Below are 21,433 nucleotides of genomic sequence, written 5' to 3'. Positions count from 1 at the left end.
TCATATTAGCCAATCTTAGGTGTGAGGTGGTACCTCAGAGTTGTTTTAATTTGCGGTTCTCTAATCAATAGTGATTAAGAGCATTTTTTCATATGACTATAACTTTAATTTCTTCATCTGAAAACTGCCTGTTTGATCTCCTTTGACCATTTATCAACTGGGGAATACCTAGTCTCATTTTTAATCTCTTTATTTTGGGACCAGGGGTTAAGAGGGAGGGAAAAGATCTTGGGTTACCTTTGAACCCTAACACTTGTTCTGCAACTGTCACAATCACTGTTGATCAGTATTGACAGACTTCTGAATCATTTCTATTCTTAGAAATAGAGGCCTTTCCCAGACCTGATTGGTTCAAATTCAGGGATCTTGTCTTGGGTCTGTCTGTAAAAGGGGGTCCTGTTTTCTCACCAGGCACAAGCGTCTTTGTGAATTCCACTTCTGATGCCTTATTGTCATCTTTTCTGTCTCTAACTCTGTCTTTCATTCTCTGCACATTACTAATGTTTCTACCCAGGCCCCTGGGCCCTTCTGTTTATCCTCAGAGAATAAATTTGTAGATGATGTAAAACTGGGAGGCATTATCATTAAGATGCTGGATGATGGAGTGAGGATCCAAAAATATCTCAACAGGCTAGAATTATAGGCCAAATCTAATAAAAAATTGTGTTTTAGTCTAGTCTTGTGATTTCATTGGTATGAGCAACTTCTTGAAACTGATTATAAATTCCTCTCATCTTAGAGTGTTGCCTGAGGAAAGGTTAAGTGACTTAACTTGGTCATATCATATATGACAGGAATGGAATTTGAACATAGTTCTTCCTTATTCTGAGTCCAGCTCTCTATCCACTTAGCTATACTTACTTTCATGATGAATTTCTTTTGGGGGGGAGGGCATGAGGCAATTGAGGTTGTGACTTGCTCAGGTTTACACAGCTATTCAGTGTGAAATTTTAGCAAAAAGAAATGTAAAATCCTTCACTTAGGTTAAAAAAATCAACTGGATTCATATCAACTGTATAGAATGGGGAAAGTGTAGCTGGATAATGAGTTTGGGCAAAAAATATCTGGGAATTGTTGGCGAGTTTCAAGATCCTTAAATGAGACAACAGATGGATGTATTGATAACAGCTAAAAGTACTGAGTTAGTCTTAGGCTGCATTAATAGAAGCATACTGTCTAGAATGAGGGAGGTGATGGTCCCTGTGTTTTGACTCTGGTCATAGGCAGGGTACTGTGTTCAGTCCTGGGTGCCATGTTTTTAATGAGGACATCGACAAATTGGAACATCACCAGAGGAGGTAAGAAGACTTGGGACCATAACATATAAGGGTCAGCTTAAGGACCTGGCAATCTGAAGAGAAAGCTTATAGTGAAGGTGATAACTTCCTCTAAATATTTGAAAAGCTATGTTGAAGAGCAATTAAATTTATTCCACATTACCCAAGAGGTCAGAATTGAGAGCAATAGATGGAAGGTCCAGGGAAGCAGATTTTGACTTGAAATAAGGCAAATAATTAGAACTGATATCGCAGAGCATGGAGAGGCAGAGCTGAGATGGGGGAGATAGGAAGCAATGTAAAAATCTCCTCTCCACATACTCCTAACAGATGTAGAAAATGCATCAGACTGAATCCTGTTGGGGAAATCCAGAAAAAGTCACAGTGAGTCTTTTGTTCAGCCTAGCTTGGCATAGGGAGACAGACTAGGAGGTCTGTGGATAATGGAGACAGGGTCAGCCTAGGACATGCACACACTCTCGAAGGAGAGACTATACTAGGGCAAGAAGAGGTCTCAGGCTGCCCCAGTGCACTGTGATGGGAATGGGTGCCAACTGGCAGCATTGTTGCCGCTACCCAGTCCTGGGTCACAGATCCAGGGTGGAGTGAGAAAGAGGACCTGTGAGTGGCAGTGGTGTTCTTGGTAGGAAGGTCTTGGGTGGTGAGGAAGTTCAGAATCTAGCAGCAGCAGTGTTGTAGCTCAGACCACAAGTGCGAAGCAGGGTCTCCCTTCCAACATCTAGGCCAGCCTGCAGAGGAATACCAGGGCAGGAATCCCAGACTAAAGGGGAAGCTACAATTCTGATGATCAGAGCCAGCAGAGCTTTCCAGTTGGCTGAGAGGAGCAGAGTCCAGTAGCAGCAAACCCAGAGCTGGGGGGAGGGGAGGGGGAGGAAGGGGAGGGAGGCGCAGCAAGCCAACTTTGCCTGCCCTGAGATCCTGGAATAACACAACACTCAATACCTCAAGAAAGCAGCAGCAGGACCAGCCCAGACCTTCCCTCCCAAATTGACCAGCCCAAATCTTCCCTTCATAAGTGCTGCAGAGCCCAGTCTTATTATCGTATCCAAAGTTAGGAAGTAGGTTAAAAGAATGGGCAAACAGAAAAGCTGACCATAATAAGTTATTGTGGTGGTAGGAATGCTTAAGACACAAAAGACAGATGGGAATGACTCCAAAACAGCCGTAAACATTGTCTCAGAGAAAAACACAGATTGGGCACAAACTTAACTAGAATTCCTAGAAGAGATAAAGCAAGTTTTTTTAAAAGTTAAAAAAAGATTAGTATAAATGGAATTAGAGTGCTTGAGGGAAAAAATTGGAAAAGAAATGAGAGCTATGGAAGAAAGTATTAGAAAGGGAATTAACAGCTTGTCACAAGAGGAATAAAACCTTGCTGAAGTGACCAACTCCCTGGAAATTCAAATGGAACAAACAAAAGCCAATGTCTTCATAAGGCAACAAGAAATGTTAAAACAAAATCAAAAGTTTGAAAAAATGGAAAAATAAGATATCTCTTTCCTTTTTCTTCTTTTTTTTCTTTCGGACTCAAACACCAGAACTCAAATACAGAAATAGAGAATAGAAAAATAGAGAAAAGAAAAAGAAACATATCATCAACTTAAATATTGAAACTTAAATACCAAGTACGAAAAGGGAAAAAAAAGAGCATGTCATGTGCACAGCAGAACAAGAGAGGACTCAAAAGATATTGCAATAAATTTTCATTTCAAGAAAGCCTGTATGATAAATACTATATGTTATGTTGAGAGCTGTCCATCTTTTTTTTGCTTTCTTATAAATTTTCTTTTGCTCTCTGCTGTGCAAATAAGGTATCTTACCAAAAAAAAAAAATGAACTGGAAAACAGATCAAGGAGAAAAAATTTAGAAATCACTGGATTATCTGACTGCCATGATCAAATAAAACCTAGACTTCCTATTTCAAAAAATCTTAAAACTGTCCAGATCTCTTAGACCTAGAGGGCAAAGTGGAAATAGAAAGAATTCACCAGTCCTCCTGAAAGAAACCCCAAAATGAAAACTCCCAGGAACATCCTAGCCAAAATCCAGCTTCCAGGTTGAAAAAATACTGCAAGCAGCTAGAAAGAAAGAATTCAAGTGATGAGGATCCACAGTCAAGATTTTGTATGATTTACCACCATTGTAAAGGAACAGAGAACTTGGAATAGGCAAAGGCAAAGAATATGGGCTTATAGCCAAGAATAACTTATCCCGTGAAACTGAGTATAATGCAGAGGGAAAATGGATTTTTAATGAAATAGACGACTTCCAACCAGTCTTGATGAAAAGACCAGAGCTGTGGAGAAACTGTCAAGTATAGGAGTGAAGAGAAACATAGAAAGGCATACATGAATGAATAATGATAAAGGTAACCAAGGATAAACTGCTTATAGTAAAATATGGGGAGATATGGATCCCCTCTGATCCCTGTCATCATCAGATTCACAGAAAAAGTCCAGTCAGACAAGGCCTGGGGATACTTTGGTTAAGTCTTGATGATCTAAAGAAAAGAAGAAGAGAAGAGGAGGAATACACTTCAGGGTGAGAAAAATGATTAGTTTCTTATGTTAATAACCAATTTTATAGATGGATCCAAATATCCTTTTTTATTATTAATAACCAATTATTAGTAAGTTAGTTATTAGTAGGGTTTTTTTCTGTTTTTATTTCCTCACTCAAAGCCCAGTTCTTGGGAAGGACAGGGCTGACAATTTTCCTCAATCCTGAGCTGGACCCCACCCAATAAGGAGAGCTTATTTTTGATTAAAGGGTAAAGAGAATCTAATCTAGGTGAATTCCAGTCCGAGGTTCAATTCAGGTAGGACTGAGTGGAGAATAGATTCTTTTGTATAGATTGCTGGAGGCAGAATGCTCTAGAAAAGTGCAAATTAGATCTGAGTCATATCCTCCAGCCCCTCCTTAGAAAAATCTGCCTCTCATTATAATACATATTCTCTCATTAATTGTTAACCATTCAAAGGTGATTTTCACCCTCAGGGACATCCCCATTTCTAAGGGTATTTAAACTTTCCACATCCTCAGTTCTGGGTCGTTGTTTACTGAGAGAACCACAGACCTCAATTTATTGATTATCTACTAGCCTAATTAATAAATTGATTATTAATACTTTGATTATTAATTACCCAGAAATTATGTCTCTTGGACTTTTCATTTATCTCAGTGGAAAGAGAAAAGGACGTTTGCATATATTAAGGGTGCACAAGTAAACATCTGTACAAATGAGAAGGGTGTGGGGGAAGTAGCTGACATTTGAACCTCACCCTCTGAATTGATCAAAAGAAGAATACTAACACACAGTGTTAGATACTGAAGCTGATAAGGAGAGAAAGGGGGGGTATGAATTAAGAGGGAAGATAGATTAAGGGAGGAAGCTGAACAAATTCTAAGTATTTACAAAAATATTTATAGCTGTTTTTGAGATGGTGAAGAATGGGAAACTGAGATAGGTGCTCATAAATTGGGGAACTGATGAACTTGTTATGTGTATAAAGGTGATAGAATACTGTTGTGCTGAATTGTTATTAGCATAGTGACCTAGACCTAGAGGACTAATGATGAAACGTGCTCCCTATACGTGGAGCTGAAGGACTGAGAACGCAGAATAAGATAAATATTTTTTAGCTCATGGCCATTGTGGAGAATTGTTTTGATTAATTATACATGTTTATAATGGGTTTTATTTTTCTTATGTTCTCAGTGGGTGTTGTGGAATGGGAGTGGGAAGGTGAGAAGGCAAATCTTGGTTTAAGGCTTGAAACCAGGAAGACTCTTCCTGAATTCATATCCAGCCTCTGACACTAGTTGCATGACCCTGGGCAAGTCACTTGACCCTGTTTGCCTCAGTTTCCTTATCTGTAAAATGAGCTGGAGAAGGAAATGGCATACCTCTCCAGTATCTTTGCCAAGAAAACCCCAAAATGGGGTAAAAAAAAATTGGACATGACTGAAATGACTGAACGACAAATACATGCTTGTAGTAGTTTTTCTTACTTTCTCAGTGGTGGGGGCGGGGGGAGAAAAATGAGAGGGCAAGAAGTTCATTTGAAAATAAGTAAAATTTAATTTAAAATAATAATAGAGCCCAGGTCTAGGAATCAGGACATATGGATTCTAGTTGTGGCATTGTAGCACAGTGGGGAAAAACACTGGATTTAGGGATTAGGAAGCTTCTGTCCTTTGCTGGTTTGTGCCACTAACTTGCTAGATGATCTTTGTCAAGCTACTGCCTTTCTCTGGGCCTCAATTTTGGCTTTTTTTTCAACCTGTCAAATGAGGATAGCATCTGCTTCGTTTGCCTCCCAGTGTTATTTGGCTCAGATGATAATAACAATAGCATTTATTATAGTGCTTTAAGGTTTACAAAATGCTTGACAATATTATCTCATTTTATCTTCACAACAATCTTGGGAGTTAGGTGCTATTATTACTTCCATTTTATAGATGGGTAGACCAAGGCAGCCAGAGATTAAAGTAATTTGCCCAGTATCACTCAGCTGGTAAGTATCAGAGGGCAAATTTGAACTCAAGTCTTCTAGGTCCAGCACTCTATCCACTGTGCTACCTAACAGAGATCATGGAGGTGAAAATACTTTGTCACCATAATACTTGAGCATTTCAGAAACTCTCTGATTTCATCAGTTTGGGTTCTCCTTCTACCAATATATATTACAACTCCTCTATGCTATGAGATGGTCTTTGCATGTCATCATGGACAAAAAAAAAATTATTTCCCTGTGATGTGACAAATACAAGTTGGAGGCTGGGAGAGTACTAAATTGTCAGTGTCATCCCTCCCTAGCTATCTTGTTTTTGACTACTTTGTGTTTATTTTACATTTATTCTGAATAAACATTACATGTACATGTTGTCTCTCATGATGGACTGGAAGTTCTTGAGAGCAGATATTGTTGTTTTTGATTTGTATCTACAATACTTAGCACAGTGGTTGGCATAGGAGGTGCTTAAGAAATGCTTCTTGGTTGTGAAATGGACGGGCCGAGAGTAACCAGACACACGCCAAATTAGAAAATAGAGAGCATTTACTGGAGCCGGCCTGCGACTGTCCCCTGGATGCAATCCTAGGAGAGCAGTCCCAAGCAAGGGAAATAACAAAACTTTATACCCAGCAGTTTACAATTGTGGATTAGCAATCCTTTGAGGTAGGGGAATTTACAATTGTGGATTAGCGATCCTTTGGGGTAGGAGAGTTTACAATTGTGATTAGTGATCCTTTGAAGTAGAAACTCAGGAGGTGAGGCTGGGGGGGGGGGGTTGTTTTTGTGACAACTCAGTACACCTCAGTTGAGTGATTGGTTGACTGATTAATTTTTCAAAGCCTGTTTGCCTGGAGATAGGCCCAGTCAGAGCTTATCGTCCACTTACAGAGCCTTCAAGAATCCTGGACACCCCCTTGTTGCACCAAGGAAGACATTAATGGAAGTTATGACCATAAAGCCCTGTACAAATATGAGAGACTCTTTGGTATTATATTATTATCCATATAAAAACATGTATAAAACAATAACAAAAAATACCTATTTGCCAATAGGCAGACCAGCTCTGCTTAAGTCCAGAGAAAGACTCTTTCTGTGTACTTGGTGTTGTGAATTTGCAAGTGAGCTTAAGACCTGCCCAAATTAAAACCTTCCCTATTATCTCTATCAGGACTTTTACTTTGCTAAGATGACTTGTTTAAAAAGAAAAAAAGTTTACTTTTGTAAATATTGGGAAAGGTTTTCAGACTTTTAATCAAGGCCTTGTATCTGGTGTTTTGTCTCTTTTTGGGAAACTGGGGTTGGGAAGGAAGATTGGGAGAAGTAGGGTTAATGAAACAGGGGAGAGAAGAGGACCGGATGCTTACTTGGGAAAAGTCTTAGTTCTTTGAGATAATAGAAGGAGGGAGTGGCATTTGGGGCCTGGGTTAAATGTATGGGGCCAGGAGTGGGGAATCAGGGGGGTAGAAATGTGGTTTTGAGCCTTCTTTAGCTATCACTTTTGTACAATTATTTTCAAGTGGTTGTGTGTGTGTATATATTTTTGTGCATGCATCTCCTCTCCATGGCTATTCCAAGACTTTGCTTGTTTAACTGCTCACCACCACTCTCTTTTTCCTTTCAGAAGACCTTGCCCCTACTTTACTGACAAAATTAAGTCCATCTGTTGTGAGCTCCCTCATCTAAACTTTCTCAGACTTATACATTGTACTTCCTTTGTTGTTTGGTTGTGCCCAACTCCATGCCAGTACTGTCCATGGGGTTTTCTTGGCAAAGATACTGGAGTGGTTTGCCATTTCCTTCTCCAGTGGAGTAAGCAAACAGAACGTAAGTGACTTGCCCAGGGTCTCACAACTAGTGTCTGAGGATGGATTTGAATTCAAGTCTTCCTGACTCCAGGCCCAGAGCTCTATCTGCTGAACCATCTAGCTGTCTACCTTAAATATAGTAAGGACCTAATAAACGCATATTAAATTGAATATATATATTTTATGTGTATGGATGTTTCTTTCTCACGCATACTTTGGGGTTAGTAGAGATGAGTGAAAGGAATTCCAAAGAGGGGCAATGGCAGAATGGAAACTTGCAAGGTCTGGCTTTGGCTTTCTAAGCCTTAAGAAACTCAGTCACAATCCTAGACTAGTAGAGAATATGTTTTTGCCATCCCTATTGCCCAGTACATCCAGCTTTATGAGAAGGCAAAATGTTCAGATGCTTATGAAGTACAACCTGAGGGTTCCCTGGATAACTCAATGGTCACAAATACCTGCTCTATCTAGGATGCCACAGTGGCATCTACAATGGGAGATAAAGAGTTAAGAGCACCTCCTTTTTTATAAGGTAGATATTCCTGGGAGTTCACACATTAAGCTAATTCTCATAAGATGTTAGCCTTCCTGGAATCTTTAGTGTTAGTTTTTTTAGCTTTCCTGACTTTAAGCTCAGCAGGCGTGAACTGGCAGCCAAAAAGCCTTTGGGACTTTAAGGTAAATTAAGAGAATTGTAGTATTCAGAGGCTTTTTACCAGCTTGACCACAGGGTGTTAAATTTTTTTAACCACAGAAAATCTCAAAGCCCAGGGTCTTAAAGAGACATAGGAGGTTGAGATCCATTTATGGAAAAGGAATACACCAATTCAATTACAGATCTTTGAGGTGTAGAAGTGCCCAAAATGATGGAAGTTGTAGTCTGACTATCCTTTGTCCTTATCAGACACATCTGAAGTACTATGACAAAGATCACTAATGAGCTGGAGTGATTACAGAAGGGGGGCTACCAGGATGGTGAGAGGCCTGGAAACCCTCAGAAGGAACCAGGCATGTTTAGCCCAGAGGAAGAGAGAACTTGAGAGATGCGATCATTATCTTGTAGATGCTGGAGGGGGTATTTGTGCTTTACAATAAAGTTGCAATGAATGAGATCTCTTGCAATCAGGAGACCTAAGATTCTATCAGACCACTTCTCTCTTGAAAAGAAGAAAAGGAGGAAAAGGGTCAAAATCTTAGGAAGGTCTAGGAAAGAAATTGTTCAAAGGAGGTGATAGTGGCATAAAGGGGCCGAAGATGACCACCACTATTTCACACATTTGTAGAGTTCCTGAAAGTTCATGCTGCCCAAGATAACCCACATATCCTGTAGCCCCCACCTTGGGTTCCCAGCCATCCCCTAGTGCTCTAGAAGATATTGTCCAGAGTATGGAGAAATCAATAAAAATGCCTCTTTAAATCAATGTACTGAAGACAGCCTTTCACCTGGACTTTTCTTTAGGATTTTGAGACTCTAATGAGGTTTAATGAGAGGCAGGTGTGAGGTGAAGGGTTCAAGAGCTGACCTGAGAGTCATGAAAACCTGCAGTCATATCCCTCCTCTGGTTACATTGGCTGGGTGCTTTAACCTCTCGGTGTCAGTTTGTTATACCAATGTCAATGAAGGAACAGATCTGATAAGAAATCAGTGAGGTTTACATGAAACTTGTTCATCGGAGGAGTCTTTGGTCAGGAGAGAACAACATAGCCAGGACACGTGACTTGAATACCTCTATCCTTCTCATGTGATCAGTTTGCTTACACCCAGCAGCCAGCTTAGTTGAACAATTTTGTATCTTCCCTATTCTTGAAAGCCCCAGTCACTCACACTCTGCTCTTCTATGATACAATCAATTAAAGAATCACTGGATGGCACTATGAGAAGGGATCATCTTATACTCTGTCCGTTTTACAAATGAGACAAGTCTGGAGGTGAATAACTTCTTAAGGTCACTCACTGAGCTTGTGGCAGAAATAAGACCAGAATCTGGGTCTTTTAATGATTTCTACTCCTCTGTACTTCCTGCTCCCTAAATTTACAGGTTGATTCATGCATGGGGTTACTTCTCCATAGTTACTTAAGGGCACTAAAAGAGAAAAAGAATAAAATTAGTAGGTACTCAATTAGAGGGTTCCCACTTAGAAACAAGGTATAAATTATTATTTGAAGTATCACTGAGCCATAGACCTTATTACCTGGGTGAAATAGCTTCTTGTATCTATGATCTTTCCCCCAATCCTATGACAACTCCCCCAGTCAACCCCATTGTATACACTGCCCATGACTTAAATATTCACGTTTAGGAAGAAAGCCCATAAAACTACTTTGTCCCAATCACTTGACTTTCATTCCCTAGTTTCCCTGACTCCCCATTGGAAGAGCCATAGCAAGTTTTTAGAGCTTTATAAAAGTTTATAAACTCAAGCAAACTATTTTTCGTTTTTGGAGCCTTATATTCTGACAGCCACATGGGTCAGGAAGTCCAAGGGGGGAACCTCTTTTTAGTTGCCATATCTGGACTGGAGGCAGAGAAATGATAAGATAAATTTGTAAGTCCACTTTCCCTGTTTAGGGTCTTGTTAGATTAGGGAGAGTGCTGGTAAGATTGGAGGGTGGGGGAGAGGGGAGAGTGTTCATGGGAAGGAGAGGGGAAAGAGGCACACCTGTATAGCTCTGGTGTTCTGAAATTAGGTACCCCAAGGGAGTCTCAGGGTCTTCCTGATCTATTGACTTTAATGGTTGAAGATCTTGGCGTTCCCCTGATAGAGGAACAGAGATGCTTCTTCTGATTCAGTTTGATTCGACGGTTAGGCTTAGCCAGGGAACAGAGTAGTGAAATCAGACACAATTGGATTTCAGATTTTCACTTCTCCTTGAGTTCTCAAGATTCCCTGGTAAAGTCAGAGTACTTGTAGATTCTAAATATTCTTTTTATACAATTTCTTAGGCATTTTGTCAGGCAGAAATTAGAAATCACAGAATCATGGAATATTGGCTCTGCTATTCCCCTAGTCTCTCATATCAAAATCTTACTGTTATTTTTGTCACCTTTATCTCCCATATCCAGTCTACCCAAAGGAACGCAAGTTCATGGGAGGTCACTAATGTAAGAACAAAAGAGTTAATGGGGCATCCAGTATCCAAGTCAAAGCAATTTTACACCGAGTCAAAGACTCAAAGGGCCTTATCCAGGGAACTTCAAACCTTGTTAAGCCAACAGGTAGGGAGAGAGGAGAGGCATACCTGGGCACTCTGCACGTAAGTGTTGGACACATATTACAGATGGGCAATTGACTGGTTCCAGAATTGAACTGAAAGAAGACCCAGCTGGATTGCATTTGCATAAATTCTGCAGTGTTCTCAACAGCCTGAAACATGAACATAAAGTGAACTAAAAACCTCCTCTTTTTAGTGTTAGGATTCTTCCAGTGATGGTGGATGGTTGTGAATCATGGAATAGCACAATGCCTAAGGCATCAAAACTTCAGGTTATCTAAAAAAGCAATATAACAATGCAAAGTGGACATAAATAGGCTGCAGCAGCATGTTACTAGTGGATTGTGTGCAAAAAGAGGCCTAACATATCAACAGTATGTGGGGCAGTCATGTAATCAGATCAAGGGAAAACAGATGGATGGTCCATGTGCTGCCTTGGAACCCACAGGAATAATACCAAGAGACCTAGGGAAGTCCGCTAACAGGCGGATCAGCTGTGGATAATTTAGTAGAGGATTTGGGCAAGAGTGGCCTGACCTATAACTAGCAACCTGGATCAAGTGCCCTCCAATCAACTTTATAATTCATGATGTGAAAATAATATAAGAAGCAATACTAACTCAGTTGCTAGGGAGGGGAAATTAGTTACTATACTGAGTATTAGCCACTAGACCTAGGCTCTCACAGATGGGTGCTATTAAAAATGATAGTTTTGTATTTTAACTAATGACTCTTGCTAACCAGGTGCAAAGTTCAGCAAGTAAAGGTAACGTTAAACAATTGTATAATCTTTTAAATTTTTTTATATTTCATTGCCCAGGGGCAGAGTTGTGCCCTAGTTGTAGCTCTGAGAGCACACAGTCAATCAATAACAAACATTTATTAGTGGATACAAAGACAAAAGTGTCTTTGAGGAATTTAGGTTTGATCAGAGATCACAGATCCAGTGAAGCTTGCTTTGCATTGGAGTATATGTGCCTCCCTCACAGAGTTATTGTAAAGCTCCAATGGGAAATAACATGTGAAAACATTTTATAAAAAATTTAAAGCAATGTACAAAGGTATTATTATGAACCTGTATATGTAAAGTCCTGTGCCAGTGCTTTCTGATGGCCCAGAGGTGACTGTGGGTTCGCAAAGGCTATGTCTCTGGGGCATGAACTTCTGTAGGCCCTATCCAAAGTGGTAGGGCTTCAGGTACAGGCCTAGTGACAGACTGGAAGTCAGCCCATCAAAGTCCAGCCTAGCTCTCAAGTTCAGCAAGACTCATCACCACTGGGTTGACCAACAAGTCATGAATTTTTTTTCTGCTAAAGCAATCCACAAAGATGATATATTAAGGCAGAGAGAAATTATATGACCTGCATGAAATAAGGGAATACTCACACTAATGAAGTATTAAGTGGATGTGGAGCTGTGAATCTGAGTAGTCAATCAGTAAGCATTTATTAAGCACCTATTATGTGCCAGACATTGTTGCAAGTGCTGGGATACAGCAAAAGATAGTTCTTGACCTAAAGGAGCTCACAGCCTAATGGGGAGAGACAACAGGCAAACACAAACAAGCTATATACAGGATAAACAGGAAATAAATAATGAAGGTGAGACACTAGAATTAAGGGGATTGGGAAGGCTTCCTGTGGGCTGCAGGATTTTAGCTGAGGCTTAAAGTGCCTGCGTATGTGCATTCTATTCTATCTATCTTATACTTCATATATGTTAATAAACCTATGATTCAGCCTTTGTTCCCTGGGGCAGGTCACTCTCTTCCATCCATGTCTTCTTGTCCTGTGTGATGCCTGTCAGTGTCTTACTTCTGGTCTTCCACTGAAGCTCTAACTCAGGTGCTAGAGGCCTTTTCATATTTGGGGTTACCACTGCAGCACCCAGGCTGTCCAGTGGTTAATCCTCATTCTCACATAATCAGTCTGGCTATTTTTAGGCCTATGTCATTAAATATGTCTTCACTCATGCTAGTCATGGTTGGTAATATGCTTCAGCCTACTCATTCCCACTGAGTATCATTCCATTAACTTTTGAGTCACCTGCAATTTTGATTCCTCTGAGGTCAAGGCATTGCATGACTTAATCACAGAATATTCATCAGAATTATTGATGGTAAAGAGACTGGCATTTGCATCAGTGAGCCACCGGAGATTACTAAAAATATGTTGCACAGTTTCTCACATGTAACCCAGCTTGATCTTCTTGTATTTAATTCTGGGGCTAGCTCATTGTCCATATGCAGTACTTATCTAAGCTATATGTGCTGATGGAACTGCATGATATAATTTGGGGGATATGTATTCATCTATTTTGTTTTTCCTACAAAGATGGCTAAGCCAATCTCTTGAGTACCCATGGATCTCATTGAGGAGGGGCCTGCATCATCCTCGACCTTGATAGGATGATCCACAGAGAGACATCTACACACACACACACACACACACACACACACACACACACACACGTGCAGACACACACAGTCTCAAAAGGCTAAAGTTTAAAACTACACTAAGATTTTTGGGACACCCTGTATATACAGTAGTTTATCCCACAGTATATACAGTAGTTCTTATCCCACAACACTCCTGTGTAGAGAAAATATGATTATCCTCATTTTAGAGGTAGGAAAATTGAGGTTCAGGTTAAATGACTTATTTAAGGTCACAGAGATAGTGTCAGAAGAACTCAAACTTAGTTCTTCGGGGTTCCAAGTTAAATGCTTTTTCTACGATGCCAGTGTCTAAAGGAGACATTCGTTCATGTCCTCCAGCCCTGTTGAAGAACAACAGCCTGGAATGGAATGTGACCCTGTCTAAAAACAAAACTCAGAGCCTAAATAGGCAGAGCCTGAGAGAGCTATTCTCAGGAATGGTTGGGGCTAGGATGTGGCTCCTTCCAGGATGTGTGGCATCTGATCTCCAAGGCTTCTTCACTCATTCCTATTGCTTCTAGGGTTGGGATGGGTACACTGGTTGTCTTGAGATCCTGCTGCAGTTAATCCTGGCAGGGGTAGAAGGTTGGTCTCTCCTCCCCTTTAAAATGGTCTTAGAAGTGTGAAAAATGATTTTTTTTTCTATCTTGGAGACTCAGAGCTCCACCCCCCAGCCTTCTGCTCTAAAGTTCTTCAGAAGGACATTACTGATAACCAGATTTCATTGAATCTTTTTATCCTGGTCAAACCTGATCAAACCTGACTCAAGCCTGAATTGATTTTATCCTACTCAGGTTTGGGTGGAGAGAGATTCTTCTGCCTAGACAGACCAAGGCTAGGAGTGGTCTGGAATGATGGCGAGTTGATAGACCCTTTGAAAAGGTATATTTCTCTGTACCCTCCAATCCCAAATCCAGCCAGTTCTGGACTGGACCCCTTGGGGAGGGGCCTGGTTTTGGACTGTAACTCCCATGCAATGCATGTCAAGCCAGTTTGAGAGAAATAAAACGTGGACACACGTCCTAATCCGTTTGTCTCTTTCTTAGAACAAACTCTGTTTTTGGGGGCGACAGAAGGTAGGAAGAGGTTTGGGCCATCTCCAGGAGCAGTAGCCCAGACCATGAAAAAAAGGGGTATAGTTTCATTCTGTTTACACCAAGTGTCTATTGCATTCCCCTGGGGGGAAATTCCAAGAAAAGGAATGATCTCTGCCTCAAAAGAGTTTACAATCTAGGAGTTTGCTAAACCATCAGGTATACATAAATAAGAAAAATGTAATTGGGAAATGTTTAACAAAATAAATGAAAAGGCAATACAACATAAATGCTCCTGTTTGTAAGGTATTTTGGCCAGCCTTAAAGAGCTATGTATATGTTAGTTGCAATTACTGTTGTCAGGTCTCTTGACATTCTGACTGCATCAATCTGACTTCTGCACGATATTGTCTCCTCTGCAAACACGTCCGTCTGAAGGCTCAGGCTCCTGGCACACACCTAGCCCCTTGCCTGATGCTTTTGGAGGTGTGTGTTCTCGTGGATGTTTTCCTTGTTGTGTGTCTCGAGTGTGGATTTCCTTCTGTGCCTCTGGTTGTGTTTTGTGCTACTCGACTGCACGCTGAGTGCGGTATATGTGCTTGTGCACACACGTCGGATCCCGACTTGACCTGACTTTTCCTCTCTAGACGCCGGGGCAGCATGGCTACCCTCGTCCCCCGGGTCCTGGAAGGAGGTCCCACCACCCGGGCAGGCTTCCAACGCATTAGAAGGCAAAGGGGGCGGGACTCGGGCCGGCTCCGGGCCCCGCCTCCGGGGCTGCTGCCCCCGCATTGGCTGCCGCCGTCGTGACGTCACGGGGCTCTCTAAGAGAGCCCCGAGCGCTGCATTGCTCCTCACGTTGTTCCAGCCTTACGTTGTTTTCTTGTTTCCCGGCTCCGTGTCACGTCGGGGTCAGGGCCAGAGCCGGAGCCCCAGCTTGGGCCGAGGCGCAGCCGCAGCCGGCAACGGGGGCCGTTGCCCCCTGTGGGCCTGCCGCAGCCGCCAACATGGTGTCCCCGGTCACTGTGGTGAGTGTCCGGCTTTCCCTGGAGACCCGGCCCGGGTCTGGACCCTTCTTTGTGGGGAGGCAAAGCCCCGCCCTGGCGGGGGGTCTCCATGTCCCCCCCGCCCGCACTCTTCCAATAACTCTCCTCCGAGGACTCGGCTCGGCTGGGCCTGGGTCCGCCCCCTGCCGACCCCTCCACCCCGGCGCCCCCCGGAAAAGTCAGCTGGTGGAAAACAGCCAGCACGTGACTCGGGAGAGTGACTTTGTTGATTTGTTGTGTTGCTTTTTTCTCTCTGCTTCCTGCAGGTCGGGGTCGGGAGAGGGGGGCGGGAAGTGAGGGGAGCGCCCAGACGGCCGGCGCCGTCTAGCATCGCTGGGTGTCGGGCTTCCTCGGGAACGGGGCTGGGGTGGGCAAAAGGTAACGGTGAGCGTGTGTGTGTGTGTGTGTGTGTGTGTGACACCAAGACAGAGAGGGTTGTCTGTGATAAGTGGGAGGATGTGGCGTGGAAGCAACGGGCGAGACCACCTGTGCCGTGGGGGCAGAGAGTTGTAGGGATGCTACAGACTCTGCTCGGGTGTGTTTGTGGAATGGCGATGTTTGTGTAACAAGGGAGGGCCGGGGCGGGGGATATATCTTGACTTGTTTGTTTCCTGTCCTCCTGCAGAGGGGCTTTCACAGAAGCATAGAAGCTTTCTCTTGGGGCGGGAGCTCACGTACTCTTTCTGGGTACTCAAGCTCCTCATTCCCTTCCCTTTCTCTTCCCCCAGCGTCCAGCCATTTAAGGGGAGAGGTTCTAGGGTTCTAGGCGGGGTCAGTGTTCTAGGGGAACTGAGACTCCTTATGTTTTTTTTTCTTCCAGAAAATAGGAAGGAGACTGGAATAGGTGGCCAAGGGAAACCCTTGAAACTCTCAGGGTCAGGGAGTGGTTGGTGGTTGTTGCTTTAAAGTAACCGTAATGATAGATCTCAAGGAAGTCTGAGCTGGGCTTTGGGTTGGACAGCTCCTTTGACCCTTGAGAAGGACACTTGGATTGATCCTTTTAGTGGGTTGTCCTGAAACAGAGACAAGTTCTTATGGGGATGGCTCCCTCTTTCCAATGAGATTCATTGGAGGTGACAGTTACTTCTTCTCCTAGTCACATTCCTTCTCAGAAGCAAGGGGGTGGGGGGATGGTGATGGTGAAATTCAGTTCATCCCCCTCCCTCTCTCTCTTTGCACTGTGATTATATATTCTGGCCAGTCTGTGTATTTGGAATTAGGTGAACCTGGGATGAGGCTGGAGGCCAGGCAGCTCTATCAGCCAGGGTTATCACCATTCCAGACCAGGTCACGCAGCTTCACCGGGTAACTGGGGAGACACAGGAGCAGACAGCTGCAGTTCTGCAGTAGGGGCATGAGCTCTGCCAGGCTTCTCTCGGCTGTCAGCCCTGGAGTTTCCCTGGTTCAGAGCATTAGCCAGAGCTGATCTCGTCAACCTCTCCTTAATTCAGCAGATTGTTTCAAGTGCCAACTATGTGCAAAGCACTATGCCACATTCTAGAGGCAAAATCTGCATCCTTCTCATTCTCCCAATCCCTCTATGGTATCCTCAGGGTCTGGGGTTCTCCCAGAAGTGTGGCCTTGGCCACAACCCTGTGCTGCCACTGCTGGGTGGCTGATCAGCTGCTCTAACTTCCCTCTCTCAGTTCCTTGTCTCTGACTTTCAGTGACTCCCTCATCTGCTCTTTGTCTGTAGAGTTTCTAGGATATGAGAGGGGCATTTTCCCATGCAGTCTCCCTGTCAGTGACTCTTCAGATACACTCTCAGTCTTGCTTCTTGGATCCTGATCCAGGTGACATTACATTCCTATCTCCCACTTACCTGTTTTCACAGCTGCTTTAAATAATATCAGACATTCATACTGATCACCCTTTAAGGTTTAGAAAGCACTTTACACATGGTACCTCATTTAATCCTCACAACAATGCTGTGAGATAGGTACTACTACAGATGTTATTATGTCCTCATTTTATTGAGGGGAAATTGAGACTCAGAGAGAGTAGCTTGCCCACACCACAGTGACACAGCTGGCTAGGAAGTGTCACATGTTAGGATTCAAACTGCTGAGCTTTTCTCTGTCTCCAAGCGCAATACCCTTTCTGCTACATTACACTGAGGTTACAGTTTCCTTGAGTTCCCCTTGAAGAAGTTCCCAGGAGCACCTTGTGAATGGACCTGGGACTGGTTCTTTGTTCACACTTTGTGCTGCCTGGTTGCTCCAGCCTCCAATACCCTTGGGAAGGAGCAACTTTTCCTGGATGTGAGCCCAGGAGTGTGTCCTCTGTAGGTAGACACTTGAATGTGTGCAGATAGGTAGGAAGTGAGCTTGTTGGCAAAGTACACACACATAAATGCAAGAATTCCCTGCCAGGACCTGAGAGCCCTCTTTGGCCTCGCTGTTGCTGATCATGAGATGTCTGTGACATCGGTAGTTTCCCTGCTGACTCTGCTTTGTTCCAAACAGCTGAAGTCTGAGTCCTCCCTCCTTCTAACACACAGTAAGCTAAAAGACACTTTAAAAGAGAAAGGGGTGGGGGAAGGAAGGTTGCTGAGGAATAAAAAGGAGGAAGGGACACTGGGGGAGGGGGAAATGAGGGCCATTGATGGATAATGGGGAAGACACTGGAAAATGTCTTAAGGCCTTCAGGGCTGACCTGCTCACTCTTAGGTGAGTTCTTGTTCCCAGCACCAGGGACAAGGCCTGCTGAGGCCATGAAACAGGTGGGGTTCCCCCTGGCTGCCCCTTCCCACTCCCCCATAAAATGAGCTATCTGGGACTGCTGCTATCTGGACAGGTAAAGAGGCAGCTAGGGGGAGTAAAATCATCAAATTATGAGTTTGGATCCTGCCTCTGATGCTGACAAGTCATTTAACCTCTCTAAGCATTACTTTCCTCATCTGTAAAATGAGAATAGTATCTGTAGGACTTAATTCACAAGGGTGGTCAGGGGGTTCAAGTGAGATAATGATTATAAAGCACTATATAAATATTGGTTGTCATCATTATTAGTAAAGTGGTCTGAGTCCTAGGCAGAGTATGACGGGATCAGATGACTTTTCTCAGGCTGGCCACTTTCCATTCAGGGTGCTCAGGGAAGGTACCCCCAAAGTAGCAGATGGCTCCCAAGGTGGTGACACCCTGTTCCAGGCTACTTCTTTCCTTTCCCTTGACCCTCTCTCTGTGTGATACTGATCAGGTGTCTTTGGGTCCATCCCTAGGTAAAGAGTGAAGGGCCTAAACTGGTCCCTTTCTTCAAGGCCACCTGCATCTACTTTGTGCTGTGGCTGCCAGCCTCCAGTCCCTCCTGGTTCAGTGCGCTCATCAAATGCTTGCCCATCTTCTGCCTCTGGCTGTTCCTGCTGGCACATGGACTTAGCTTCCTGCTTGCCCACCCCAGTGCCACCCGAATCTTCGTAGGACTCGTCTTCTCTGCTGTGGGTGATGCCTTCCTCATCTGGCAGGACCAGGGCTACTTCGTGCATGGTCAGTAGCTGGAAAGCCTCCAGGGGGGCTCTGGGTAAAGGATGATTGGCCAAAAGGCTAGATCACCTGAGGGTCCAGCCAGAATTCTCTTGGAGTCATAGATGTGGGTATACTTAAGTATGTACTCAGGTTTGTATATGCATCTATTTCTGTGTGTGCATAAGCCCTTGACCTTGTGTGTCCCGGTACTTACAGGTCCATGGCTCCTCCTTCTTCCCGAGTGACCCCTTCTGGCACCCACCCCATGACCCTTCTCCTCAGTGGCCCCCTCTCTCTCTCTTTCTCTCTAGGACTGCTGATGTTTGCAGTGACCCACATATTGTATGCTTCAGCCTTTGGCATGCAGCCCCTGGCCCTGCAGAGAGGCCTAGTGATAGCAGTGCTTTCTGGACTCTGCTATGCCCTCCTCTACCCCTATCTGTCTGGCCCTTACATCTACCTAGTGGGAGCCTACGAGGCACTCATTGGTTTCATGGGCTGGAGGGCTATGGCAGGCCTGCGACTGGTCGGGGCACACTGGCGCTGGACAGAACTGGCTGCGGGCAGCGGAGCCCTTCTCTTCATCATCTCTGACTTGACCATTGCCATCAACAAGTTCTGCTTCCCTGTCCCCTACTCTCGAGCAGTCATCATGGCCACCTATTATGCTGCACAGATGCTCATTGCACTTTCTGTTGTAGAGAGCCGAGATCTGGGTGGGAACTTGGGGTTGAGCAAGGTGGACTGAGCTGGGCAGGGGGCCAGGGTCGTGGTAACCCAAAGCCCTCCTGCCCTTTTCCCCCCCTCTTCTCAGCAGTGGGTCCCAGGTCCCAGGTCCCAGGCATTTTCTGGAATGGGGCAGAATATCTGGAGCTCCATCCCTGGACTGTGAGAGGTGCTGAAATGGGCCTGGATTCTGGGTATCTCCAGGGAAGATGATCTTTACCAGCACAATCTTTGGAGGGGAGCCCAAGAATTGGGAACTGGACAAATAGAGATGGTTTGGAATGGGAGGGCAATCAGGGAGGCCTCTCCTCCTTGGGCCTGTTGGAGGCCCCTGTGGGTCTCAGCTGTTTTGTTCTTTTCTCTGGCATAGGGCAGGGAGAAGGGCAGGAGTACAACTCTGTGTCCCCTTAGGATGTGTGGCGACAGATGGAAAGACTGGGGCCTTCCAGACATCACCCCACCTCTTTTGTTTAAACTGGTAAAGGGTGCATCCTCAGATCCAGAACTCATGGAGAAGGAGGATTCTGTGCGAAGAGGTGGCTGGGGACGGTACTACCCTACCCCAATTTTAGGTCACTCTTGAGAAGGTGGTGGGCTTGTCTTAATATTGGCAGCCTTCAGGCTGCTTCTTTTATACTTGAACAAGTTCTTGGGAGAGGACCCTCAGCCTGGGGAAGGAGTCTGCTCTGGCCTGAATTCTTCCTGGTGCTCTTTCAAGGTTGCTCTCCCTACAGCTGGACTCCCTGCTCTTCTAAGCCTGAGCCGTCCTGTCCTCTCCTCCTCTGGAGAAGCTGACAGACAGTCCACCTGTCTTCTCGGGTTGGGCCCGAGGAGCAGAAGGACCTGGGCTTCCCATTCTAGTGCTGTAGGCCTAGTGGTCTGTGTCAGCTCATATCAGGGAGGGACAGCAGCCAAAAGAAGGGGATCTTTTTACTCTTTCATGGGTTCCCTCTGGCAGGACCCCTCTTTCTGGGTCTGTTTCTTGTTTCTTGACTTGGACAGCAACACTAGAAGTTATCTTTCTCCAGGCCTACCCCAAGCTGTAATCTGGATGAATGCACTTGGGACTTTTTTCTCTGCTTCCTGTTTCCCTAACCCAGCCCCAATAGGTTTTCCTTTCTGCCTTCCTCGGGGGCTGATGGGGGACTATGTTCTAGTGGCCGTAAGGAATCCAGGTACTGAGGCACATTCAATGCAAATGGGTAGAGAAGGGTGGGACGGGCTCTGGCTCCATTGTATGGAAAACAATAAAACCAGGGACCTTGTGTCCATCCTGCTCCAACTACTGTGTCCTGTGCTATCCCTGGGGATCCTGCTGGGAGGAAAAGGACCACGGGCTGTTCACTCAAGCCCTGGCTTACAATCTCAGCTGGAACAACCGCCCGGCAGGTTCTCTGCAGGAGATTCTACTCTAGGAATACACTGGACTTCCAGCTTCCTGGAGGCCAATGAAAATCGGAGTCTACTCCCTGGTTTTGTGTGTGTGTGTCGGACCTTGGTGTGCCATGTACCACCCACAGCTTCAGAGCAAACCCTTAGCAAACTGAGGACTCCTCTCATCTTCCTCCTGCTGCTGTGTTTCCCTTTAATGTGCCCCGTGCCCCATGCCCCGATGCTGCTTCTTGGTCACTTAGAATCCTTCATTTTGCCTCCCCATTCAGACCTACCCCCTGCCTGGACAGTGTTCAGGGCTCTGACCCCCAACTCCATATACACACAAATTATCTAAAAATTGACATTCCTTTGGTCACCATCTCAGCCAGTTCTGTTGGAGAAAAGAGATCTGGTCAATGAAGGTAATGGGACAGCTTTTCCATGCCTAACAGCATTTTCATATAATAATGCCTTAACCCAAAAGAATGGATTCTGTATGCTGAGAATTCCAGGTACT

At 44.4% G+C, this 21,433-nt stretch overlaps 1 protein-coding gene across 1 annotated transcript; it reads left to right on the top strand.

Annotated features, from left to right (window-relative positions):
• Positions 1-15,237: 15,237 nt before the first annotated feature.
• Positions 15,238-20,824, top strand: LOC114031643 (lysoplasmalogenase-like protein TMEM86A). The gene is made up of 3 exons (XM_027846777.1): positions 15,238-15,334; positions 18,573-18,837; positions 19,128-20,824. Exons 1-3 carry the CDS (start codon positions 15,314-15,316, stop codon positions 19,562-19,564), a joined length of 723 nt encoding a protein of 240 aa, XP_027702578.1. The 5' UTR covers positions 15,238-15,313; the 3' UTR covers positions 19,565-20,824.
• The last annotated feature ends 609 nt before the right edge of the window (positions 20,825-21,433 follow it).

This window comes from Vombatus ursinus, unplaced genomic scaffold (genome assembly GCF_900497805.2).
Source record: "Vombatus ursinus unplaced genomic scaffold, bare-nosed wombat genome assembly UNPS02015202.1, whole genome shotgun sequence".
Taxonomy (NCBI): domain Eukaryota; kingdom Metazoa; phylum Chordata; class Mammalia; order Diprotodontia; family Vombatidae; genus Vombatus; species Vombatus ursinus.
Note: the sequence above shows the minus strand (reverse complement) of the source record. Positions and strands in the feature narration are given on the sequence as shown.

What these genes read in the sequence shown, in the direction of transcription:
- LOC114031643 (XM_027846777.1), top strand. Translation starts at nt 15,314, where the DNA reads ATGGTGTCCCCGGTCACTGTG. An exon ending in TGGTGTCCCCGGTCACTGTG is followed by an intron (nt 15,335 to 18,572) that starts GTGAGTGTCCGG and finishes GTCCATCCCTAG; the next exon opens with GTAAAGAGTGAAGGGCCTAA. An exon ending in CCAGGGCTACTTCGTGCATG is followed by an intron (nt 18,838 to 19,127) that starts GTCAGTAGCTGG and finishes CTTTCTCTCTAG; the next exon opens with GACTGCTGATGTTTGCAGTG.